This window comes from Pinus tabuliformis, chromosome 3_2 (genome assembly GCF_031772625.1).
Source record: "Pinus tabuliformis cultivar Carrire ecotype Pingquan chromosome 3_2, CPIR1, whole genome shotgun sequence".
Lineage (NCBI taxonomy): Eukaryota > Viridiplantae > Streptophyta > Pinopsida > Pinales > Pinaceae > Pinus > Pinus tabuliformis.
The window spans coordinates 1,240,644,802-1,240,672,548 of NC_142302.1; the positions used below are offsets into that span (position 1 = coordinate 1,240,644,802).

General features: G+C 39.9%; 1 protein-coding gene across 1 annotated transcript in view; it reads left to right on the plus strand.

Moving 5' to 3' along the window:
- Positions 1-16,152, plus strand: part of LOC149185223 (uncharacterized) — a 28,254-nt gene extending 12,102 nt beyond the window's left edge. Inside the window, exon 2 of the mRNA XM_089417831.1 lies at positions 15,389-16,152. Coding sequence (XP_089273957.1) covers positions 15,389-15,913 — 525 coding nt within the window. The 3' untranslated portion in view covers positions 15,914-16,152. The remainder of the gene's footprint in view (positions 1-15,388) is intronic.
- The last annotated feature ends 11,595 nt before the right edge of the window (positions 16,153-27,747 follow it).

Here is a 27,747-nt window from a genome sequence, read left to right on the forward strand (position 1 = left end):
ATTTACTCTTGGATTCAGGGTTGATAGCCTATATCAAGTTGGAGGAAGCCCATTAGGAGTTATTATATCTTGCGACACATCTTTTCAATCCGAATTATGGCACCGGAGGTTTACTCATCTACATTATAAAGCTCTACCCGATGCAAGGAAGATGGTGACATGTATGCCTGAATTTAAAGTAGAACATTGTTAAAATTCGCAACTCGGGCTAAACTCCATATGGATCACCTCATTTATGGCAGTTGATATTTTCTTGGATTCCTCTCTCCGAGAGGTGTAGGATTGATCTAACGATTATCCGATTCCAACATGTATTCATGGAGATATGAATTTATTTGTATTCTTGACAATTTGTCAAGGTCGGCCAACAAACAAAACAATCATTTTCACCCCCAACTTATCCTCAATGTTGCATATAAAAGGAGGAGACCTTGTGGCACTATTTCACTCATCTCATCTCTCACATCCCTCTCTCTCCACACTAGATTGGGTACGAATAGGAGCAACTTCTCTCTCACACGTGCAAGGAGGAAATTTGTTTTTTTCTCTAGGGTTGCGTTGACCTAGGTTGACCAAAGCTGCAGGGTGACTTTTTGGACAACGTTGACCAAGCGTTGACTCTTCTCTTTTGCGGATTGGGTTAGGCTGCCTCTCCTAGGCATGCCGCAATTTTGGGCAACAGTTTTGACCACATTTGACTCCACGTTGACTGTCAAAGAGCTGACCGCAGGTTTGACCAGCGTTCATTGAAGTTTCGCTGGATATTTCAGACTGTTTTGTGTTGACATTTCTTACTATTGGAGGTCGGGTTCACTGAGCATTGACCGAGATTGATTAGAGGTCAATTCTGACTTCTTTGACCAGCTTTGACTTTGTTGGTTAGGGTTTTGCAGTTGCTGTCATAAAATTACAGAATTGTATATTTGTACTATCTCTCTCTCTCTTTGCTGAATTGTTGAAGAATATAAGAAGAATTGATCAAGGGTTCCCCACATGGGGGTTTGTGCTTGGTTGGTGCCACATCTTGTGTCCTCTTGTCTTGGCTTGTCTTCTACTGTTTATATTTATGTTCTATCTGCATTTTACCATCATGTTGATGTGATTGCTATTCTGGAAATTGATATTGGGCTAATAAGAAATTTGAAGTAAATTGCTCTTAAGCATAGAACATACCAAAATTAACAAACATGAAGGTGTTTGTCAAGGATGTGCCGAAGGAAAACATACAAGGGGACCATTCCCTGACATATTGCAATTGGTTCATTCTGATCTATCTAGTATGATGCCCTTGACATCTTTGGGAGGATATTTATATTATGCTATATTTGTGGGCAAAACTTGGAGATATTTCTTGAAGAAGAAGGACGGGGTATTCTCATGGTTTTGTTCTTTCAAAGCTTTGGTCGAAAATCAAACAGGGAAGAAGATCAAAATACTAATAATGGAACCGAATATGAATCAAATGAGTTCAATGGCTATTATAGAGACTTTGACATTAAGAGGGAGAACTAGCGCATATACTCTTGAGCAAAATGGTGTTGCTGAAAGGAAGAACCGTTCTATTATAGAAGCCACTTGTGCCATGCTTCAGGATTAAAGGTTGTCAACACTGTTATGTACGTTCAAAATAGATGCCCTCATCAAGCATTGGACTCCAAAACTCCCGAAGAAGTTTTCACCAGTAAGAAACTTGATGTTTCTCATTTTGGAATTTTTGGTAGCACCGTATATTTTCATGTATCGAAAGAAAAGAGAAGCAAATTGGATGCATCTGGGAAGAAAGGAACATTTCTGGGCTACAGTGAAACTTCTAAGGCATATAGAATCTATGTCCCTGGTCAAAGAGAAGTGGAGATAAGTCATGATGTCCCATTCGATGAAGATGTTGCCGTTGGGAAGATTAGTAACCTTCCTATTCCAAGGAAGGACAAAGAAGCAGATTCAGGAAAGCAAGGAGAACTGAGGATGAGCTGATGCCCGATGTTGAAGGACCAATGGATCCCACTCATCCACCTCCTCATGAGCCCTCTCCCTCAAAAAGGAGACCCTCATGGCTTAGGGAAACTCTCGAAGATGCCGAGAGACATGTTTCACCAAGGGGGACATTTCGTGAAAGTAAAAAGCCAAATAGGTACCAAGGGTACTTAATTGCCATGAGCACCATTGTTCAATTTGAGCCTTGCACATTTGAAGAAGCTGTGAAGCACCATGTTTGGAAGGATGCTATGAACTATAAGAGTATGAGTCGATTATGGAGAATGATGTCTGGTATGTGGTCCCTAGACCCAAGGACAAATCCCTTGTCACCTCAAAATGGCTTTACAAGATCAAGTATGGAGCTGATGGAAGTGCCAATAAGTTCAAGGCCAGGTTTGTTGTTCGAGGCTTCTCTCAAAAGGAAGGTGTGGACTACGATGAGATATTTGCACTAGTTGCCCGATATACCACCATCTGTTCGATTATAGCCCTTGCTGCCTCACAAGGATGCAATCTACACTAGATGGATGTTAAGACTGTCTTCTTGCATGGTTCAATTAAGGAGGAAGTCTATGGAGAACAACTCGAGGGGTTCGAAGTTCAAGATCGTCAGACACATGTATGAAGTTTGAAGAAAGCCCTCTATGGTTTGAAGCAAGCTCCCTGAGCTTGGTATGAGAGGATCGACAACTATCTGATGAAGCTATGATTTACAAGAAGTGAAGGTTATCTGAACCTTTACTTTAAGGTTGAGAATGACACAACTCTCATCTTGGTACTTTATGTGGACAATCTCTTTCTGACAGGTGTGGACCCTCTTATTCATCAATGCAAAAGGGAGTTGGCTTCGAGTTCAAGATGAAGGACCTAGGATTGATGCATTATTTCCTAGGGTTGGAGGTTTGGCAAAACCCAGGTGAGATTTTCCTTTCTCAAGGAAAATACATTGTGAAGCTACTTGAAAGATTTGGGATGGTGGACTACAATTCCGTGACTACTCCAATGGAACTTAACTTCAAGAAGTTATGCGGAAGTGTTACTGGGCCCGATTTGGGAAATCCTTCTGAGTATCATCAACTCGTGGGGGCCCTGATGTTCTTAGTGAACTCTTGTCCGGACATATGTTTTGCAGTGAATACATTGATTCAGTTTATGGTCGAGCCTCATCACATACATTGGATTGCTGCCAAGAATCTCTTGAGATATCTCCGGGGCATAATCACCTATTGACTGAGATACATTGTTGGGAATGTGAGGCTCCATGGTTATTCTGCGCTGACTAGGTTGGCAGTGTGGTGGATCGTAAAGCACATCTGAATGTTGCTTCTCTCTAGGTTCTGCTTTGATATCTTGGATGAGTAGGAAGCATAAGTCGATTTCTTTGAGCATTGCTTAGGCCGAATATATTGCTGCCAGTATGGCCTCCTGTGAAGTTGTTTGTTTGAGGAAGCTCATTAGTGAGCTGTTTGGACATGTGCTGGATACCACTGTGATCTTCTATGACAATCAAAGTGAGATTTGTCTTTCTGAGAATCCCGTGTTTCATGACCGCTCCAAGCATATTGATATCAGGTACCACTTCATCCAAGATATGGTACAAAGGGGAGCAGTAAGGCTCCGTAGTATTGAGACTGATGATCAAGTCGCAAATATTCTTACGAAGCCCCTGGGGAAGGTCAAATTTTTAACCTTCCGTGAATGACTTGGAGTCGTGGAGAGACCCTCTTAAGAGGGTCCTGTTTGATTTGGATATTGAGCTCTGGGAGCTCCGGGGGGCTTGGGGTACTTCTTGGAGCAACAAGTGACCATAGGGTGAGTGATTCACCTTCCCCTAGTGGTGCGTTGTGTACAGGGTGAGTGGTTCACTTTCCCCTGTGATACCCCGTGATGGTTGAGATATGCATAGAATGAATGGTTCACCTTCTCCTATGGCATATAAGTAGGATGAGTGGTTCACTTTCTCCTGCCGATACATCCTACCCATGCTATCTGAGACTCATGGGAAGTACCTCTCATTTGACCAATGAGTAGGGAAATGAAGATAGGGACCATAGTACTACCAATGGACGCATCGTGTACTACCGTACTCCCTATGCTAGGATGTTTGATATTGATATGGGATCAATGGAGATTGACTTTGGGTTAGTTGAGAGTAGTATGATACGCTCTCGATTATTGGAGACTGACTTGGGGTCAGTGGTGAATGGTATGACACATTCTCGATCATTTCTTCTTCATTATTTCTTCATGGTTCAGCAGAGCAGAGCATAATAGGGATGTCAGAGATGGTACAAATTGACAAATGATTTGGCAGATGAAGTTCTTCCTAGTTGAGAGGGAGTGTTAAATTTGGCAACTAGGGCCAAACTCCACCTTGGACAACTCATATGATGAAGCTGATATTTTTATTAGATTCCTCTTTCTTAGAGGTGTAGGATTGATCTAAAGATCATCTCATTTTGACATGTACAAATGGAATTATGAATTTATTTCTATTATGGACAAATTGTCAAGGTCGACCAACGATCTAATGTAGGCTCAAAAGCCCAAAAGACACGTCTATTCATCCTCAATGTTGTATATAAATAGGAGCATCTACCTCATTTGGACACTCATCTCTCTCTCATTGGATTGGGTGTATGGATTTCTGGGTAGCCTCTCTCATCACATGTGCAAAGGACATTTGCAATGTTCTATTTTGGGTGTTGACCAAATTGTAGGAGGGTTTGACCAGCATTGACCGAGTTTGATTGCGTTTTTCTGGGGGAATATTTTGTTTGGGCAGGCCGCATTTCTGGGCACAAAATCGAGGCAATCTGAGTTGTTTGACCAGCATTGACTGCAGGTTTGATGTCTGCATTGACAGAGTTTGACTGATATTTTCAGGACTGTTTTGGGCTAATTTGGATTGTCGTTGGAGGTCGAGTTGACTGGGTTTGATCGAGTTGATTTGGAGGAGAAATTATGCCACGTTGACCAGTGTTGACTTTCTTGTTAGGGCTTCCCGTGAGTATAGTTTGATTGGACAAATTTGACTTTGATTGGGCAAGTGAATTTTGTATATTGTAATCTCTCTTTGTGCTGAACTTTTGAAGTATAATAAGAAGACTTGATCAAAGGTTTTCCCCACATTCGGGTTTGTCCCTGGCATGCGCCACATCTTGTGTCCTCTTGTCTTGGCTTGTCTTTTACTGTTTTTATTTATGTTCTATCTGCATTCACTGTCATGTTAATGTGATTGCTAATCTGGAAATTGATATTGGGCTAATAAGAAAAATTGAAGTAAATTGCTCTTAAGCATAAAACATACCATTGTTATCTAAAATTAACAAGGAGGTCTAGGAGTATGTTGAAGCTCCTAGCACCATGTTCAGGCAGAGCAAGCAACCTTAGAGGTACACAAGATATATGGCACTGATGACAGAGGTGGTGGACATTGAACCTTCTAGTTATAAGGAGACAACTTCTCAACAGGTTTGGCAGGATGCCATGGTGGAGGAATATTCCTCCATCATGAAGAACGATGTCTGGGAGATTGTGCCATGACCTGAGGGCAAATAAGTAGTTGGCTCACGCTGGGTGTACAAGGTGAAGCATGGAGCAAATGGGAGTCTAGACAAGTACAAGGCTAGGTTTGTGGCCAATGGCTTCTCACAAATTGAAGGCATAGACTATGATGAGACCTTTGCCCAAGTAGCACGATATTCATCCATATGGACTATTCTGGCACTTGCAGCATAGATGGGGTGGAAGATCCTCTAGATGGACGTGAAGATAGCATTCCTCAACGGAGTGGTTGAGGAGAAGATTTATATGGAGCAACCAAAGGGGTTTGAGCAGTTCAACAGAGACACACATGTGTGCAGGCTGAAAAGAGCTCTTTATGGGCTCAAGTAGGCTCTGAGAGCATTGTACATATTGATAACTAACTTCGAGGATTGGGCTTCACTAAGAGTGAGGCGAATGCCAACTGGTACTACATCATGGTTGGAGGGCTTCTGCTCATTCTAGTGCTCTATGTTGATGATCTTATATTGACTGGAGTAGACAACTTGATCCAGGATTGCAAGGAGGACCTTGCAAGGGAGTTTGAGATGAAGGATATGGGGCTTATGCACTATTTCCTTGGCTTGGAGGTTTGGCAGGGTGATGGTGAGATCTTTGTGGGACAGGGGAAGTACGCTACAAAGATTCTCCAGAGATTTCATATGCAGTATTGTAGGCCCATGGCCATGCCCCTCGTCACAAATTGGAGAAAGGTGGATGCTAGTAGAGCAGAGCAAGTGGATGCTACAGTATACAGACAACTCATCAGGTCGTTGATGTACTTGGTTAACACACAATCTGATATTTGTTTTGTAGTCAACCAACTAAGTCAGTTCGTGATGGAACCGACCAAGTTCACTAGGTTCTTGCGAAGCATGTTTTGAGGTATCTCAGAGGCATAGCAGATTATGGATTGTGGTACAGACAGGTTGATGGGGTGAGGCTTGAGGACTTCATAGATGCAGATTGGGTAGGGTGCTCCACATATCGAAAGAGTACTTTAGGTGGTGTCTTCAGCATTGGGTCAATAGTTGTTTCTTGGTACAACAGGAAGCAGAGATCAGTTGCACTCAGTTCAACAGAGGTCGAGTACAAAGTTGCTAGTTTGGGACTTTTCAAACAGAGAATGGAGCCTACTTTGATACACTATGATAATCAGAGTTGCATCAAGCTCTTTGAGAACCTAATGTTTCATTATTGCTCAAAGCATATCGAGATCAGGTATCATCATCTCAGAGATCGTGTGCAGAATGGAACACTGAAGCTACTTGTTAATTTTAGATAACGGTGGTATGTTCTATGCTTAAGAGCAATTTACTTCAATTTTCTTATTAGCCCAATATCAATTTCCAGATTAGCAATCACATTAACATGACAATAAATGCGATAGAACATAAATAAAAAACAGTAGAAGACAAGAGGACACAAGATGTGGCGCATGCCACGGACAAACCCCAATGTGGGGAAACCCTTTGATCAATTCTTCCTATTATTCTTCAAAAGTTCAGCAGAGAGAGAGTACAATTTGCAAAATTCACTTGCCCAATAAAGTCAAATCTGTCCAATCAAACAACAGCGATAGGAAGCCCTAACCTGAAAGTCAACATTGGTCAACAGGGCATAATTTCTCCTTCAAATCATCTTGGTCAAACCCAGACAACTCAACATTCAACAGTGATCCGAATCAGCCCAAAACAGTCTCGAAAATGACAGTCAAACTTGGTCAACGCAAAGGTCAAACTTGTGGTCAATTCCTTGCAGTCAACGCTTGTCAAACAACTACGTTTGCCTCGATTTTTGTGCCCATAAATGCGGCTTGCCCAAACAAGAAATTCCCCAAGAAAAACACAGTCAAACTTAGTCAACTGCACCTCGGTCAACTCCCAAACAAAAAACGCAGTCTGTCCTTTGTATGTGTGGAGAGAGAGAAGGCTCCCCTGAAGTTGTACGACCCAATTAGATGAGGAGAGAGATATGTGAGAACGAAAGATGTCCAAGTGAGGTAGATGCACCTTCTATTTATATGCAACGTTGAGGATGAATAGACGCCTCTTTTGGGCTTATAAGCCTACATTAGGTTGCTGTCTGACCTTGACAATTTGTCCATAAACAAAATAAAATCATAATTCCATTTGTACATGTTAGAATGAGATGATCTTTAGATCAATCCTACACCTCCCGGAAAGAGAAATCCAATAAAAATATCAGCTGCATCATATGAGATGTCCAAGGTGGGGTTTGGCCCTGGTTGCCAAATTTAACACTCCCTCTCAACTAGGAAGAACTCCACGTGCCAAACAATCTGACAATCTGTACCATCCCCGTCATCCCTGCTCTGCTTTGCTGAACCATGAAGAAATAATAGAGAAGAAATGATCAAGAATGTATCATGCCATTCTCCACTGACCCGAATTCAGTGTCTAATAATCGAGAGTGTATCATACTACTCTCCATTGACCCGAAGTTAGTCTTCATTGATCCCAGATCAATATCAAACATCCTAGCATAGGGAGTACGGTAGTATATGATGCGTCCATCGGTAGTACTATTGTCCCTATCCTCATTTCCCTACTCATTGGATAGATGAGAGGTACTTCCCATGAGTCTCAGACTGCATGGGTAAGGATGTATTGAAAGGAGAAGGTGAACCACTCATCTGCTCATATGCCATAGGAGAAGGTGAACCACTCATCCTATGCAAATATCATGGGGTATCACAGGGGAAGGTGAACCACTCACCCTGTACATCGCGCACCACTAGGGGAAGCTGAACCACTCACCCTATGGTCGCTCATCGCTCTCAGAAGTACCCCAAGCCCCTTGGAGCTCCTAGAGCTCAATATCCAAATCAAATGGGACTCTCATAAGAGGGTCTCTCCACGACTCTAAGTCGTTCACGAAAGGTTAAGAATTTGACCTTCCCTAGGGGCTTCGTAAGAATATCTACGAATTGATCATCAGCCCCAATATGACGGAACCTTATTGCTCCCCATTGTACCCTATCCCAGATAAAGTGGTCCCTGATATCAATATGCTAGGAGCGGCCATGAAACAAGAGATTCTCTGAAAGACGAATCCCACTTTGGTTGTCGCAATAGATCACGGTGGTATCCAACACATGTCGAAACAACTCACTAAAGAGCTTCCTCAACCAAACAACTTCACAGGAGGCCATACTAGCAACAATGTATTCTGTCTCATCAGTGCTCAAAGCAACCGACTTCTGCTTCCTGCTCATCTAGGATATCGAAGCAAAACCTAGAGAGAAGCAACATCGATATGTGCTCTTACGATCCACCACACTGTCATCCCAGTCAGCATCAGAATAACCATGGAGCCTCACATTCTTAGTAGTGTATCTCAGTCCATAGGTGATTGTACCCCAGAGATATCTCAAGAAATTCCTGGCAGCAATCCAGTGTATGTGATGAGGCTCGACCATAAACTGACTCAATGTATTCACTGCAAAACATATGTCCGGACTGGAGTTCACTAAGAACATCAGGGCCCCCACGAGTTGACAATACTCAAAAGGATTTCCCAAATCGGACCCAACAACACTTCTGCATAACTTCTTGAAGTTAAGTTCCATCGGAGTAGTCACGGACTTGCAGTCCACCATCCCAAATCTTTCAAGTAGCTTCACAATGTATTTTCCTTGAGAAAGGAAAATCTCACCTGGGTTTTGCCAGATCTCCAACCTTAGGAAATAATGCATCAGTCCTAGGTCCTTCATCTCGAATTCGGAAGCCAACTCCTTCTTACATTGAGGAATAAGAGGGTCTACACTTGTCAGAAAGAGATCATCCACATATAGTACCAAGATGATAGGTCTGTCATTCTCAACCTTAAAGTAAAGGTTCGAATCAACTTCACTTCTTGTAAAACCTGACTTCATCAGATAGCTATCGATCCTCTCATACCAAGCTCGGGGAGCTTGCTTCAACTCATAGAGGACTTTCTTCAATCTGCATACATGTGTTTGCGATCTTGAACTTCAAACCCCTCGGGTTGTTCTACATATACTTCCTCCTTAATTGAACCATGTAAGAAGGCGGTTTTGACATCCATCTAGTGTAGGTTCCATCCTTGCGAGGCAACAAGGGCTATAATCGAATGGATGGTGGTATATCGGGCAATAGGTGCAAATATCTCATTGTAGTCCACACCTTCCTTTTGAGAGAAGCCTCAAGCAACAAATCTAGCCTTGAACTTTTCAGCACTTCCATTGGCTCCATGATTGATCTTGTAGAGCCATTTTGTCCTTGGGTCTAGGGACCACATCCTAGACATCATTCTTCATAATCGACTCATAGTTTTTGTTCATAACATCCTTCCAAACTTGGTGCTTCACAGCTTCTTCAAATGTGCAAGGCTTAGATTGAACAATGGTGTTCATGGCAGTGAAGTACCCTTGGTACCTATTCGGCTTATTACTTTCACGAAATTCCCCCCTTGGTGCAACATGTCTCTCGACATCCTTGAGAGTTTCCCTAAGCCATGAGGGTCTCCTTTTCGAGAAGGAGGGCTCATGAGGGGGTGGATCAATGGTATCCATTGGTCCTTCAGCATCGGGCATCAACTCATCCTGCCTTTCTCCCCGCTTTCTTGAATCTGCTTCTTGTCCTTCCTTGGAATATGAAGGTTACTAATCTTCCCAAGGGCAACATCTTCATTGAAGGTGACATCATGACTTATCTCCACTTCTCTTTGACCAGGCACATAGATTCTACATGCCTTAGAAGTTTCACTGTTACCCACAAATGTTTCTTTCTTCCCAGATGCATCCAATTTGCTTCTCTTTTTTTTAGCACATGAAAATATATGGGACTACCAAAAATTCTAAAGTGAGAAACATCAGGTTTCTTACCGGTGAAAACTTCTTCGGGAGTTTTGGAGTCCAACGCTTGATGAGGGCATCTATTTTGAACGTACACGACAGTGTTGGCAGCTTCTGTGCATAAGAACTTTGAAAGGCTTTGATCACGAAGCATGGCACGAGTGGCTTCTATAATAGAACGATTCTTCCTTTTAGCAACAACATTTTGCTTAGTGGTATATGGGGTAGTAGTCTCCCTCTTAATGCCAACTTCTCTACAATAGTCGTTGAACTCATTTGATTCATATTCGGTTCCATTATTGGTCCTCAAGATTTTGATCTTCTTCTTGGTTTGATTTTCGACCAAGGCTTTGAAAGAACAGAACCATGAGAATACTTCGTCCTTCTTCTTTAAGAAATATATCCAAGTTTTGCAAGAGAAATCATCCACAAAGATAGCATAATATAAATATCCTCCCAAAGTGTTTACTACGGGCATCATACTAGATAGATCAAAATGAATCAATTGCAATATGTCAGTAGTCTTGCTATCACTTGAGGGGAATGGTCCCCTGGTATGTTTTCTTTCGGCACATCCCTGACAAACACCTTCATGTTCTATTTTAAAATCGGGCATATCTGTCACCATATTCTTCACATCGGGTAGAGTCTTATAATGTAGATGAGCAAACCTCCAGTGCCATAATTCGGATTGGAGAAATGTGTCGCAAGACATAGCTCCCAATGGGCTTCCTCCAACTTGATATAGGCTATCAACCCTGAATCCAAGAGTAAATGCTTCTTTGAAATTTCTATTCCAAACACGTACCTTTCCATCGATGAATGCCACCTTGAATCCTTTGTTTTCCATCGCCGAGATATATACCAGGTTCTTCTTTAGATCAGGTACATATAGTACTTCTTGTAGATGAATGGTGTTATCTTGATTCAATTGAAGAGTAACATTGCCAACTCCCTTCATGGGATAGGTGGCATTGTCCAGAAGAATGATTTCCAAATTTGTATCCTTTTCTATTAAATTTGAAAGAGCTTCCTTATACCAAGTGAAGTGCCTTGAGGCACCACTATCAATCAACCAATTTCCCAATTTATCGGATGGAAAGGCAGTAGAGAGGGCAGATATAAGATAAAATTCTTTTTGTTTGTTGTATACAACATTACTTTCATCATACTTGGAGTTTCTTGATCTTTTGGGAGGTCGACCATTTCCATGTTGAGTAGCGGGAGCATTCCTTTTTCCTTTGTTGTTAAATTTGCCATTCCTTTGATTGTTTTGGTTGTGGTTGTCATCATCATGATGTGTATCCCTTCTATTAGGACACTCCCTAGGATAGTGGCCAAACTTGTTACAAATGAAGCATCTTCCCTTTCTTCCATTTTTGAATTCCGACCTTCCTTGACATTGCTTCTTTGAACCTGCATTGTTCTTCTTTTTAGCATAAGCGGAAAATGCAGTAAGATCATTCCTATTTGAAGGCATATCCAATTCCATCATCCTTGTTTCTTCTTGAGAACATCTAGTCAACAATTCTTCAAAACTTGGAATCTTGTCGTTGTTGAGAATAGTAGTGTTGAACACATGCCATTCACGAGGGAGTCCTCCAAGGGCAATGAGAGTGAGCTACCTATCAGCAATAGCTTCTCCAATCGAAAGAAGATCATTTTTGATCTTGGTAATCCTGATGAAGTAGGATTGAATATCTTCACCTCTTCCCTTCTTTATGTCCTTCAATTTGTTCTTGAGAAAGAGAACTTGGTTTGCATTGATAACCTTGAACATACCAACCAACCTGTCATACATCTCCTTGGATGTGTTCAAATCAGAGATGTATGCAACCAAATGCTTATTAATAGAATCCCTGATGATCTTCTTAGCTTTGACTTCACTTTTCTTGTAGTTTGTCTTAGCGGCAACCGGTGCATTTGAAGGAGGTTCAGTGATCTTTCCCTGCACATAGTCCATAACATCCCGCTCTTCCAAAGTCAAATCAAGAGACATCTTCCATGCATGATAATCAGAGTTATCATTGAGCTTGTGATGAGGTTTGAAGTAAGTTGCGAAGGCCATTGACTCTTGTCCTTGTCTAACAAATTTCAGTGATTTCTCTTTTTACTCTTGCTTTGTCTTCACCTCAGCTCTGAAACCATGTTAATTCTAGATAACAATGATATGTTCTATGCTTAAGAGCAATTTACTTCAATTTTCTTATTAGCCCAATATCAATTTTTAGATTGGCAATCACATTAACATGACAGTAAATGCAGATAGAACATAAATAAAAACAGAGAAAGACAAGAGGACACAAGATGTGGCGCATGCCAGGGACAAACCGCAATGTGGGGAAACCCTTTGATCAATTCTTCTTATTATTCTTCAAAAGTTTAGTACACAGAGAGTACAATATGCAAAATTCACTTGCCCAATCAAAGTCAAATCTGTGCAGTCAAACAGCAGCCACATGAAGCCCTAACCAGAAAGTCAACGCTAGTTAACAAGGCAGAATTCCTCCTTCAAATCAGCCTGGTCAAACCCAGTCAACTCGGCCTCCAACAGTCATCCGAATCAGCCCAAAACAGTCCTGAAAATGACAGTCAAACTTGGTCAACGCGGAGGTCAAATCTGCGGTCAATTTCCTGCAGTCAACGCTGGGAAAACAACCCTGTTTGCCTCGATTTATGTGCCAAGAAATGCGGCCTGCCCAAACAGAAAATTCCTCAAGAAAAACACAGTCAAACTCGGTCAACTGCAGCTCGGTCCATGCTGGTCAAACCCTTCCTGCAATTCGGACAACACCCAAATAGAAAACGCAGTCTGTCCTTTGCATGTGTGAGAGAGAAAGGGCTGCCCTGAAGTTGTACGACCCAATCAGATGAGGAGAGAGAGATATGTGTGAGAATAAATGATGTTCCAATGAGGTAGATGCACCTTCTATTTATATGCAACGCTGAGGATGAATAGACGTGTCTTTTGGGCTTCTGAGCCTACATTAGATTGCTGGTCGACCTAGACAATTTGTCCATAAACAAAATAAATTCATAATTCCATTTGTACATATCAGAAAGAGATGATCTTTAGATCAATTCTACTGCTCTCGGAAAGAGGAATCCAATAAAAATATCAGCTGCATCATATGAGCTATTCAAAGTGGAGTTTGACCCTAGTTGCCATGTTTAACACCACCGTACATTCCAACAAAGGAGCAAACAGTAGATATCTTGACCAAGGCATTGGCAAGAAGCAGCTTTGTTCATTTTAGAGACAAGTTGGGAGTTGTACAGAATCCCTTTCTTGCTAAGAGGGAGTGTTGAAAATAGTAGCGAGAAAGGTCTTCTTGACTTGTGCCCTAGTCAAGAAAGACCTCACTTAGTCTTCTTTAGCATGCACGAGTTCCTAGGAATTAGGATGAGTCATGAAGCAGTTAACTCATGCACAGGAGTTGGAGGCTCAGTTTTGTTTGTCTCCAAGTGCGAGTTATATTTGGAAAGGGACGAGTTAGAGAGCTTCAAGTTCTATTTGAGGCAGGACAAGTTGAAGAGTCAGTTCGACTTAGTTGACAAGTCGAACTCAACTCGTATTCCAAATTTATACTTGCCAGATTTAGCATGAGCAAAAAGCTTATAAGGAGGACAAAGGCACATCATTGTACATTATTGTTGAGCACGAGTTTTGTGTGAGAGCTGGTTGTGAGAAGAGCGTACTAAGGAGCAGCCTATACACAGATCTTAGACAGAATTTCCTTGCAGAAAGTGTGCTAAGATTTAGGAATTAATTCCTAAATAATAGGAGCCAGACAACGCAAGGAAATGGGGAGCAGAGGTCGAGTTCTTGCAAGGAGGTTTCTAGCTTAGTTCAAGCAGAGAGATAAGTGTATTCTCTGTTGAAACAATTGCCTTGTAAAGAGATCAATTACTCTATTTTCTGTCAATAAAATTCTACAGCTAGCAGAGGGTTTTCCCAGTTGGGTTCCCTAGAAAATATTGTGTTATTGTATCGTGTGACTGTTTTTTTAATTCTGTTTTTATTCCACTGTAAATTTATCATAATGAAATCTTGTATCTTGGTGCAATGAATTAATTTCAGATTTGTTCATTCAAGCAGTTGCAGGATTTCAAGGAATATCTACACTAAGTTACTAGTGACAATCTCCATTCGCTGATCATGAAAATTATGCAATATTCATTTCAGCTGCTAGTGTTAATCTGCACTTATGTAAATGGGTTTCTATCCGAGAACGTATGTGGAAGAACGTTCAAAAGAGAAAAGGTTCTAGCCGTATGAATGTCTTTGTTATAAGATATTCTGCAACAAACAAAACACTGGGATTTTTTTATTCACAGAACTAAACAAAACTTTTGTGGTTATATCCAGTGTTGTCCAAACCAAAGTTGTCCCCGGAATCTTATTTACTTGCCGTGGTTTCCACATAATTACATTGGTAGAACAGTGGAATTCGTTGGATGCAATTTCTTTTATTTTCTTCAGTTAAGAGTTAGTTTTCAGTCAATACCCAATAACTATTGCAAAAAATATGAAGTAGAATTATCATTCAAATTCAAAGTTTCATTGGTAAAAGTAACCTATTACCTTCAGAGAAAGAGCTTGACCTAAGTACGGTCGGAATTTGGAAATACTATTTATAAATATTAAATGTGATTCGCTATAAGGTTATGGAATGCTAAGCCGTTCACTAAAGTTGCATTCTTTATCTGGTATGCACCACCTGAATAACAATTTGTCATATAAAGGTTGAAATAGATACGACATACAAAAAGTAAGTCCGTATTGTACAAATGCAATCCCGGATCACTTCCTAAAGAAAACAGATATGTTAAACTTATGTGGCTATCATTCATTTTCGCTACCTCCTTATTTACCTTAGAATCACTGGAGGAATTGAAACATACGGCTGTGGCTTTTTGAGAAGTTTATTTAAACATTTTGATTCATTAAGGGCTTATTGTACTGAGTTGTTATGACCCACATTCTGATTAATGGGTTTAAATATGTGATTGTGAAATATGCAGGGGACAGATGGTATGATCAGAGAGGCACGGAGGTCTCTGAGCAAAAAAGTGGTCGCACTGCTCGACTCCGTAGACAATGAAGAAAATGATGATGATATGGATGTTATTGAAGATGTTAATAAGAAGACCGGCCGCGGCCTAAGAGGGCACTGGCAGTCTAAGAAGCCGCTCCCCTCCATTATGGACGATCCTGTAAGGATGAGCGATAATTGTTGTGAATCATGCCCTGGACAGCAAGCCATCAGCCTTTGTTCTCCCGGTGACTCCATCACAGATGCCAATAATGACGATGGTGAAGAAGGTGAAGAGGATATTGTTGAAGGGCTGGGTGATTGGAGAAGGCAAGTTAGTGGAAGAGGACCTTCTTCTTTTTCTGCAACAGGACACCCCCTGAGTAAGAAGCAATGGAGGCCCAAAGAATTTAATATGGCCACATCAGCATACACAAACACAAGTAGTAGCAATGGCCCAAGAAAAAAAATTGGGTTGCATAACTGTATTCAAAGGGATTTTGATGAACGATGAAATGAATGAAGATAGTTTCCTTTCTTCTTTCTCATTCTGATTTCAGGGTTTCGGGTTATTTTTTGGTAACGTTTCCCACATTTTGGCCAGAACTTTTGTGCTTCTGTGGGGTTAAAGACTGTATGTGTGTTATAATTTCAGTACAATCAATTGCCTGATAGAATATGATGGACTGTTTTCGTTTAATTAATTCCAGCAGTTTCACCTGGGTTGACGATTTGTCTTCGGTTTTGGTTAAATACTCCCACGATTTTGATTTCAAAGGTTTTAGTTTCGATTTTGATCATTGGCCAAAACTTCTGCACCTAGAAAGCCATGTTTAGCTATATTCTAAAACCTCTACACCTAGAAAACCATGTTTAGCTCTATTCTAAAATCTGTGGAATCTGTGAAAATTACCATTTATTATTGGAAAAACCAAAGTAACATATATCCGTTTTAACCCTTGATCTGTTAAACATTGAGTGGGATAAAATAAAGTCCTTTCTAAAAGTTCAATGGTTAAGATAAATATATGCTAATCATTTTTTTGCCCTTTATCTCTTTTTCTTCCCCATATGAACCTTACACACATTACAAATGCATTTCTTCCGCAAGGACTGTAGAATGCTCCTAGCTTCTATCAGTGGAATTATTACCAATGTCACTCATCCGTCCGTTGGATTTAATTTCTCTGGTTCTGCATCTTTGTTTATCTAAGCCATTGCATATCTAAACGAACTTAGCATATATTTTTTTGGCTTCTCGACTTATAATAAAAGTGCCATTTGGTTAATTGAACACTGCCCTAACTCTTATTTGAACGTTATTCTCTTACCATTGAATTTTAAGTTGGGAAAATCACCATTTGAGAGACAGTTATAATCTAAGGATCTAGTAAACTTGTTATTCTTGCTTCACTTTTATATTGATTTCTGTGTGGCCTTGATTTTTGAGACTAAACCCATGCCATCGTTGTCACTAGTGTTAGGGTCTTATGTCTAGGAATCTTGTTCATGTTAGTCTTGCGATGTATCTAAGGTCAAATTTGTAAATATTAGTCATGATAATCTGACTATTGTTGTTTAAAAAGGTCTAGATTTAGATCAAGTGTCATGTAAAGGCGTCTATTTTGCTAAGAGTTCAATGTCTAAAGTCACGTGTTGTTCCTTACTAAAGGGTAATCATAGGAAGTTTTTGGTTACATTACAAAAATATTGTTATGTATATCCTTGGTTATTGTGAGTTGGCCATTATTCTAAGTCATTGTTAGTAGGTCACCTAAGTCTAGAGGCTATGTCTACATCAAAAGAAATCATGAAATGATCTTGGCACAAATTTGGAGGCTCTTTGGTATCAGTTTGAATGTCATTTCAAAAGACAACTCATGATCTCAGCAGGGAATAACGGTCAGAAGGAAAATCCTTTCTTTTCCTAATGCGTCATGTTTTCAGAAAAGCGTTGCGCATTCATGATTTTCTTTCTAAATCACGATCAACGCCTTCATTTCCGCTCCAGGCCATTCCACGTGATCATTTGAACTTGCCTCTTCATCCCATATCATTCAACTCTTCATCATATGCATCAGAAAGCTCGGGTTGCTCGTTTCATTCGCTGCGAAAGGGAGGCAGGGGCGCTGCGAGTTCACACAGTGCTCAAATTCTCGCATGTCGATGGTCAAAATTCCCTCACAGGTGCAAATATAGCTCTATCTTTATCCTTCAGTCTTGAAAGAACTCTAAAATTGCATATAGAAGCCAACATAAACCATTTAAAGCCTGCAAAAAGGATAAAATTACTGTCATTGCTCTTCTGAAATTCGCTGTGTTTTCTTCCTCTGCGTTGTGTTTTTATCCTAATCCACTGCGATTCCACATAGTGGGTCATATCCCTCTTTTCTCGTTGTCAATTTGCCTTTTCGCTGTGTGAGCCCTTGCATGCAATAGGTGCCTTGGTATTAAAACTATAACAAAGTTGTTTCCCTTAAAGTTTATGCTCAAAAGTGTTTTAAAAAGTCAAATTTCTTCAACGCTGCGTTTTTGGCTTATGCGTTTTGATTGTCCCTAGTTTAAATTCTTGCCAACAGTTATGAAATTCCAAGTTCTATAGGGTTTGCTTGAGAAAGTTTGCAATTGTAAGTTTTGGTGTAATTGCTGGATTATATCTTAAGTCATTGTCAGAAGATTTTAAATACCATAACACCTCCATTGTTACACAAACAAGTTGCTCATAACCCTAAAACTATTCATTGTTACAAAAGAGAAACTATGTCAACTCCAGAAGACAAAAAGAACAAAGGGGGAGTCATTGTACGTTTTGAACCACATGATATCACAACCATCAATGTAGATCTAGCCATCAGAATGGCTTTTGAACAAGTAGGGTGTATGAGATTTTGTGAGAAAATTCAGGGGTATCATTTACAATTGACAAAGGAATTTGCTAGGGGTTTTGATGGTGTGCAAGCAAAGGTGGGAAGTCTGACTTTTCCAGTCTCAACTCAATCAATAGCTGAGGCCACTGAGATCCCTTTGAGTGGAGAGGAATGGTTCAAAGGTATGGATTTTGATTTGGTTGATTTCAAGGACTTTCTCAAGCCAAAACACTGGAAAGGGTATGGTTCTACTATTCCAAGGAGTTATTTACAAGATCACCATAGTAAACTGTTGGAGGTGATTCAAAGGTACTTCACATGTGAAGGGAGGTTCAGTAAAGTGTATCACTATCACATTAGGCTCTTAATGCATTTTACTAGCAAGAAACCTTTGAATCTTCCTTATTATTTGTTTAGGAGTCTATGTAAGATGGTTGACAAAGTTCAAGAAAAAGGAAATCACATTGAAGCCAGTTTGTTTTCATTAACCAAATTGCTGGTGATAAAGGAGCTTGAGAAGAAGGAGCAATCATGGCAGAAGTTTTTTGTTTCTTCAGGATGGGTAGCACAATCTTCAAACAATCAAAAGACCAAGAAAGACACTCCTTCAGTTGTGATTAAATAAGCTTCACTTGCAACAACAAGCTCAATAAAAAAGCCTTTGACTAAAAACAAATTAGTTGATAAGAAAAGTGCTAAGAAGCTACATTTCTCACCTGAGGTAGAAAAGGTGGCAAGGGTACCAAGAACAAGAGTTGCAGCCAAGAGATTGCCTGTAGATCCTCCATCTTCACCTATTCAAGTTATGGAATTAGAGAGCACACAAAAGGAAGTGGAAATTGATGAAAGGGACCAGAAAATTGGAGAGTTACAAGATTAGTTGGACAAGGCCCATTTGACAATAGCATACTTGCAACAGGAGAATAGGGAACTTAGGCATAAAATATCACAAGAAACTATTCAACCTAGTGAAGGAGAGCCATCAAAGGAAACATTGGCACATGTTGCCAAAGGCAAAGGCAAAATGGTCATTGATGTTGAAGAGTTGAAGGAGGCAGTTGAGCAGTCAAGGAGACCTAGAACTAGGTCTGCTGCCAAGGTGCAAATGCAAGTAGTGGAGATTGTTCAACCTGAACAGAAGATTGTTTTTGATGAGCAGAAGGAATTTGAGAAATTATTGGAACAACTTGAAGGAGTACAACAACAAGTAGATCAACTTGCAGAGAAGGATCATAGGGATAAGTTGACTTTGTTTAAGCAGGTACAAGTTGTTGAACCAGTCCTTGATAAGGCTAGATATAAGCTTAAGTGGACCTTGCCTCTACATAGTTAGGTGAGAAATCTATATACACAGAACTTGGCCCTAAAAAGAAGACTCAGGTTGGTGAAGAAGAAGCTCGCTAAAGTCAAGGAATCTGGAAGGAAGAGGAAAAGGGGCGAGTTAGATATACTTGCAAAGGCCAATACAAAGGTGAATCTCCAACAGGAAAGATCAACTTGTTGGACATTGGATAAACCAACGCTCCTTGTGTGTTTCACGACGTGGAGTAACCGCCTCTCGTGGATCCTTAGCTTTGGTGATGCGATTGTTGACTAACGCTTGCGGCTTTTGGTCTAACGACAATCGTGATTCCCAACAAGTGGTATTAGAGTCAATACCTTCTCTCAAAGCCTAACAACTTGAAGATAGATCCTTAGAACACAAATGGCAAAGCCAAGGAAGAAAGCCTCCAACCCTTCTAAAGATGTCTCTTCTTCAACCATGAAAGCATAAGATAATCAAATTGGGAAAGCTCCATTGTTCAATGGAAATTTTGAAATATGGGAGGTAAGAATGAAGATTTTTTTAATGGCTCAAGGTTTTGAAGTTTGGGAATCAGTGATTATTGAAACCATGATGGGAGAAGAATCCAAGGAATATAATGCAAGAGCGATGAAGGCAATCTTGAGTGGGCTACCAGATCCTATAAAGGCCAAAGTGGAAAAAGTTTCATTGATGATCTAGGCGGATCTTGTTAGTCCATTGTATCCAGAGAGTTCAGGCCTTCGTTAGCTTCGCCAATATTCCTCAGTGTCCGGTGTTGGTTAAAGTTTTCATGGTGAAATGTCATTGTGACAAAGTGATTGTAATGGTTTACTATGGTGATGTAATTAAGGTGTAAATAACTTAAGTTTAAGGTTAAGTTCCTAAACCTAAACCTAAACCTAGTACTAAATCTAAGGTCATAATCCTAAGACATAGCTCTAATGCAAAACCTATGGTACAAAACCTAATTACAAACCCACTTTGGACTATGTATAAAACATATTACAAACAATGCAAACAGATATACAGTCCTAAGCACAACAGTCATAACCGCAACAGGACCGCAACAGGACCGCAACATGAGAATAGTAAAGTCAAACCGCAGTGTAAAAGACTGTAGGTTGTAACCGTGTCGGAGGATGTGACATGTGAACACGATGGTTAACCGCAGTAGCTAACCGTGCAGGGAATGGAATCGTCGGACAGAGATTACAGGTCATATGCTCAGTTGGGTCACCGCGCCGACCATCGGAGATGACCACCAGGTGGCCGCTGGGGGTTAGACCACCCGATCACATGCCAACCGTCAAACTATTCCGCTCTGTTACCTGACCGCCAGTAGTCCAGCGCTTATCCAAAGTCTGTTTTGGGTTTTTGGTTGCAGTTTGTGCTATTTTAATCCAACCACCATGTGACTAGGTCCTTAAGTGTCACAAAGTGACAAGACCGTAACCCTCAACCTTTAATGCAACCCATACATGCCTAAGTTTGGCATCAGGAGTTCGAATGAACCTAAGGAGCTATAAATTCAACCTTTTGATCATGTAGAAGGGAATTAGAGTGATTTTGAGACTTGTATGCAGATGCTGAGCTAGAGAGGCAGTTGTTGTTTTCAGTGTATCTTGGTCGTCCGGAGGTGGAATTGGGAATCGAGACAGGCGTTGGAAAGCTAGGAGAGAGAGCTTTCTGTTGACAGAGACCAGAAGTGCCTGTGTGCACATTCAATCTGGTGTTTTTGCTGTGTAAAATACCTCTTTCGATCAATCCTAATAAAGCGAACGCCCATCTTGAAAGCGGACCCGGAGACGTAGTCCATCAGGGACGAACTCCGTAATCAATGTTTGCTGTCTTCTATCTCTGTTTTTTCTACAAATTCATGTTCAATTATGTTTCTTAAGTTCTTGATTAAGTCTTAAATCAATTGCTTTCCTTCAGTCTTCCACATTCAGCATTTAAAGTTAACGATCAATTCATTGTTGGCAAATAATCAATTCTACTTTAGTTTTAGTTTATGATTGATTTCAGATCATATGATTTGGTATCAGAGCAGGTTGTGTTTTGTAGAATTTTTGCTAGTGAATGTTAACCAGTCGCGACGTGGAGAAGGAACACTTGAAGATATCGATCCAAAAATTGGAAAACGAAAAGTCGCTCATAAATCGACAATGACAATATCTGATGTAGGTGAAACTCCTGAAGAGTAGATGAGCGAGGAATAGTTTCAAAAAGTGTTTTTGAGCATGCAACAGATGTTGGGAGAACTCTACGAAGATAAGAAGGCGAGATATGCAACTTCTTCTTCAAAGACATCGAAGAAGGACAAGGGAAAAGGCAACGCTGATAAACCTCCTTCTCCTCCATCATCTCCATCATCATCATCTTTTTCTTCCATCAGATTTTGAAACAGAGAATAAACCTAAGAAATCATCTCTTTTGAAACTTGATGTAAAATTTGAGCTACCTATTTATGATGGCGAAATGAATCTTGAAAAGCTAGATCACTGGATTAAGCAATCAGAAGTGTATTGTAGAATTCAGAACATTTCTGATGAAAAGACAAAAATTCAGTTAGCTACACTTAGAATGGGGAACAAATTTAATTTGGTGGGAAAGTAAAACTCAAATAGATGTAAAGCGGAAAGGTAAATTCATCTCTTCATGGTCTAAGTTTATAAAAGCTCTCAGAAAACAATTCTATCCTTTGGGATACATGTAGCAAGCTGTTATTGATTGGCAGCGTTTGAGGCAAGGTAAAGGGAAGAATGTTCAGGAGTTTACTCAGGAGTTCAGGAAGAAAGCTTTGGCACTTGCTATTCCATTGGATACACGTGAAACTTTATTAAAGTACATTGGCAATTTACATTCATATTTACATCATACATTATTGATGTTTAATGCTGATGATTTTGATGAAGTGTGTGTTCAAGCCATACATATTGAATCAGGTAGTAGATCGTTCAAGTTCTCACAGAAACCATCTAAATAGTTGGAAATCAATGATTCCAAACACAACAAGAGGAAGAGAAATTTGAAGGGAAAGAGATCAACGACAACTCAGAAGGAAAGTGAAAGACCTACTTGTACTCATTGCCAAAGGATCGGACATGATGAATCCAAATGTTGGAAACTTCACCTAGAACTCAGACCAAAGAAGTTCCAGAAGAAGAAAGGTGAAAAGAAGGCTAATGCAACAATCCAACAAGATTTGGGTTCCGACTCAGGTGATGAAGGTAAAATAACCGCAATGGTTTCGACAGGTAAAACTTCTGACACTGGTTCAAGTTCTAGTACTTCTGCACCTTCTTCAAACATAAATCATCTGAATGAGGATAAAAGGGTTGAATTATTTCATATAAGGATAACTTCTAAGCACAAGAAAATAGATACATTATTTGACAGTGGATCACTGGCAAATTTAATATTTAAAGATCTAGTTAAGAAATTGGGTTTGGAGACACAGAATCATCCAAGACCATACCCATTAGGTTGGCTAAATAAAGAAACTCAGATTAATGTCACAAAGTAGTGTCGGTTAAAATTTTCCATTACAACTAATTACATTGATGAAGTGGATTTAGATGTGATTCCAACAGACATATGTGGAGTAGTGCTAGGAAGTCCTTATCTCTATGATCGTGATGCAGTGTTTCATAGGAAAGAGCATAAATATCACCTTAAGAAAGATGGGATTGAATATATTGTCAGGGCACATAAACTCAAATCACACTTGGATTTAGTTTCAGTTAATCAGATGAAGCGATTAATAAGTTCAAGTAAGAAATATGTACTCATGGTTGTAAAAGAACAACATAAGGATCTACATGATGCTTTTTTAGGTTGTGAGTCTCAGTTTAAAGATAGTTTGGTTAAAGTGGTAGAATCTTTTCCAAGTCTATTTAAAGAACCAAAACATCTTCCTCCTAAGCGAGAAATACAACATGAGATACAATTGATGTCTGATGCCCCTCTTCCTAATATTAGAATGTATCGCATGTCAGTTATAGAGAACGAAGAAATAAAGAAACAAATCCAGGAATTGATTGAAAAAGGTTTCATTCGACCCAGTTCATCTCCATGTGGTTCACCTATAATTTTGGTTCCTAAGAAAGATAGGACATGGAGAATGTGTGTCGACTTTAGGGCCTTAAACAAAATCATAATAAAACACAGGTATCCTCTTCCTAGGATAGATGATTTACTTGATCAACTGAAAAATGTTGTTTATTTCACTAAGTTAGATTTGCAAAGTGGGTATCATCAAATTCGCATTGCAGAAAATAACATCTGGAAAACTACATTCAAAACTAGGCAAGGCCTATTTGAATGGTTAGTAATGCCTTTTGGTTGTGTAATGCTCCAGCAACTTTCATGCAGGTAATGAATGATGTATTCTGCCCATACATTGATAAATTTGTCATAATCTACTTAGATGATATTCTGATTTCCAGTATGGAAGAGCATGTTACACATGTTAAGTAGGTGTTTGAAGCGTTGCATAGGGAAAAATTGTACCTTAAACTTTCCAAATGTGATTTTGGGAAAACTTCACTCAATTATCTTGGTTACATAGTTGGAGGTGGAAGTTTGAAAATAGACTCAGCGAAAATCGATGTGATTGTTAAGTGGCCAAGACCACAGAATGTGACTGAAGTTAGAAATTTTATAGGTGCAATTTAGCATTGGAGGAAATTTATTGCTTAGTTTTCTTTGATTGCATCACCGTTACATGCTTTAACAGGTTCTAAAGTTCCCTTTCAGTGGGGAGGAAAACAACAAAAAGCTTTTGATACACTTAAGCAGAAAATTGTCACAACACCAATCTTAGCTTTACCAGATCTTCAATAGCCATTCGAAATTGAAACAGATGCTAGTGGTTATGCAATGGGTGCAGTCTTACTTCAAAAAGGGAAACCAATTTGTTTTCATTATGAAACTTTTTCTAAGGCAGTAATGAATTATCCGACATATGATAAAGAACTGTTTGCTTTGGTTGAAAGTGTTAAGAAATGGAAACATTATTTAATGGGTAAGGAAACAGTGATTCACACAGATCATCAGCCGCTTCAGTACCTTTAGTCTCAAACTAAGTTGCAACAATCTCATCATTACAGATGGATGGGATTTCTTCAACAATTTCACTTAGTAATTAAGTACAAGAAAGGTGTCACAAACAAAGTAGTTGATATGTTGTCTAGACCATCTTTGAATGCTTCAGTAGTGCTATAGAATAGTTATTTAAAACATGAAAGTTATATAGAACAATATAGTACAGATGTTGATTTCAAAGATATTTATGAATCACTAACTCATGGTGCTCAGGTGGAAGAAGTCAATTATCATATTCATGACAGGTTGTTATATCATCTGGGTAAGTTGTGCATACCACAGACAGAAAGAGCGCATGTCATTCGGGAAGCACATTCTTCTCGCATTTCAAGACATTTTGGAGTAAGCAAAACAATGGCACAAATTCAAAGGTATTGTTACTGGCCTTGTATGTATGAAACAATTGTTAAGTACATTAAAGGATGTGTGATGTGTTCGACCAACAAGCCAAGCAATCGAAAGATCAGTTTGTACATGCCACTTCCAGTTCCTTTGCGACCATGGGACAACATTTCCATGGATTTTGTTGGAGGACTTCCTATGTCCAAGAGAGGGCATGATTACATGTATGTTGTGGTTGACAGATTCAGCAAGATGTGCATTCTTGTTCCGTGCAAAAAGAAAGTGACAGTTGAACAAACTGTAAAGATGTTCTTCGAACAGGTATGGGTTCATTTTGGGTTACCTACTTCCATTATTTCTGATCGAGACACTCGTTTTGTAGGAGAGTTTTGGTCCACTTTGTGGGGACTCATGGACACAAAGCTGAAGAAGAGCACAACTTTTCATCCACAGACCGACGAACAGACAAAAGTGGTGAACATGACAATCATACATATTCTCCGAGGTTACTGCAGTAAACATCCTAAGTTGTGGGATGAATCTTTACCTTATGTGCAACATGCTTACAATCGAGCCTTACATTCTTCGACTAATTGATTGCCATTCGAAACATGTTTTTGGTATCTACCAAAGTCACTGATGGATTTCATGTTTGGTGAAGAGGATAAAGTGGGTGAACATGATGATGCAAACAAAGCAGTTAAGTTCATTCAATGGATACATCAGATACATGAAGCAGTGCAGGATCAGTTAGAGAAGAGTCATGCCAAGTACAAAATGCGCCATGACAAGCATAGAGTCGATCATGATTTTCAGGTCGACGATCAGGTATGGTTGTATATCAGTAAAGACAAATTGAAAGGTGAAGGTAAGAAATTGAAACCCATCAAGTATGGTCCTTTCAAGATTGTTGAGAAGATTGGAAATAATGCATTCCGGTTAGATTTACCTCCTTACATGCGTATTTACTCAGTTGTAAATGTAGAAAATATGAAGTTGTATGAACCTTCGATGATCATGGATCCTAAGGAAGATACACAAATTCCGACTGTTGATGATTTGGCACCTGAGTATATGAATGAGTTGCAGGAAGATACCATCTTGGACAAGAATATTCGATCTGCAAGACGTGGAGATGTTGAATATGTTTGAGTGGGACTCAAGGGCATGAATCCGAGCAAGACAAGGTGGATGGAGATCGGAAGAGTGAGGGAACTGTACCCTCGCCTGATATCTGCTTAAATCAAACTTTTGTGGTCCAAAAGATTTAAAGTGGAGAGTGTTAGCGCTTGAAATTTCACCTCAGGCTGAGAAAGGCAAACTCCAAGGCAACATCAAACCACTTAGCCTCGTAGCTAGCCCTACGGGGCAGGAGAGGGCTCTATCCGGTATATCTCAGCAAAGATCTTCAAAAGGCGGAGATAACCAATAAAGAACACTGATTTTAGGCTAGTAAACTAATAAAAGGTTTGATTTGAGATTTTTGGGATTTTGGTGGAAAATCGGGGAAAGGCAATTTTGGGTGCGGGGATTGGACACAGTTTTTGCAGGGGGTTCTTTGGGGCAAGGTAGGAGACTATATTGATGCCTTTGAAAGAGTCAGATGGGCAAGAATGACTGGTGAAGAGCTAAGGAGAGCAAGTAAACACCTTGAGTTCTCCTTAAACAGATGAAAACATTGATATTAAGCAAACTTAAAAGCAGAGCATGGCAATCATGAATTCTACTTTAACACTTCATTTGCCTAATTTGCAGAAGGAAAAGTAAGAAGATGATTCACATAAAAAACTTACAAGTACAAAGAGAAACACACCATCAATACATGTAACCACAGGAATCCCAAAAAGGACTGCAAAACCCTGGTCTTTCTTCCTTTGCCAAAATTGCAGAGATACAATGAGTAATACAATAGAAGCTTTCCCCTCAAGAGTCCAACCATGAAAATGACCAAGAAAGTACATAATATAGGCAATCTAACATCTTTCCTTGCCTCTAGGGGTCGAGCTCACTATCCTAGGAGCTGTTTCAACCAATTCCAAACTGAGCACTAAAATCTAGGCAGTCAAAACAACTTGCCTCTATAAGTTAGGAAACCAATTCATTCATTAAATTTTTGCCTATTTCATGAATGAATCTTCTAGAAGAGATAAATAAGTGTCAAAGTATCATAAAATTACATCATTTACATCAAGGAGGATCAAAATCCACTCCAAAAAGTCAAACCTAGTCAAAACTGCGTTTTGCTGAGCTGTAGGTGCATTTATGGAAAAATAACCTGATGCGTAGCGCCCTGATTCTCAACGCGTAGCGCGCCTTTGGGCCTGCTTTTGAGGCACTTCCCGCTGTCCAAATGAGGTAAAAGTTGGCTTGTTGGAAAGGTCTGGATGTCTAATTTCCAACCCAAGTGGAATTTCTCAATTTGGTGTCCATTTGCCCCTCCAAAATTGCAATCTCCCAAGACTGCTTCCTGTGTGTCAAAAAGGTGGCAGAAAGTCATTTTTTGCTTGTTTTTTGACCTTCTAGAGGCTCAAAACTTGGTGAAATTTCTTGGCAATTGCTGAGCAAGTGTATTTTTGCATGAAAAATCCAAAAATGCTGAGTTTTCATGAAAAGGAGTTGCCCATCTTCAGGGTAGCGCGCGGCGCGCTACGCGTTGGGGAAGAAAACCTGTTTTTTTGCCCAAAAATTCACAAATGACAAAAAATGCTCAATTTTTTTTTTGAAATT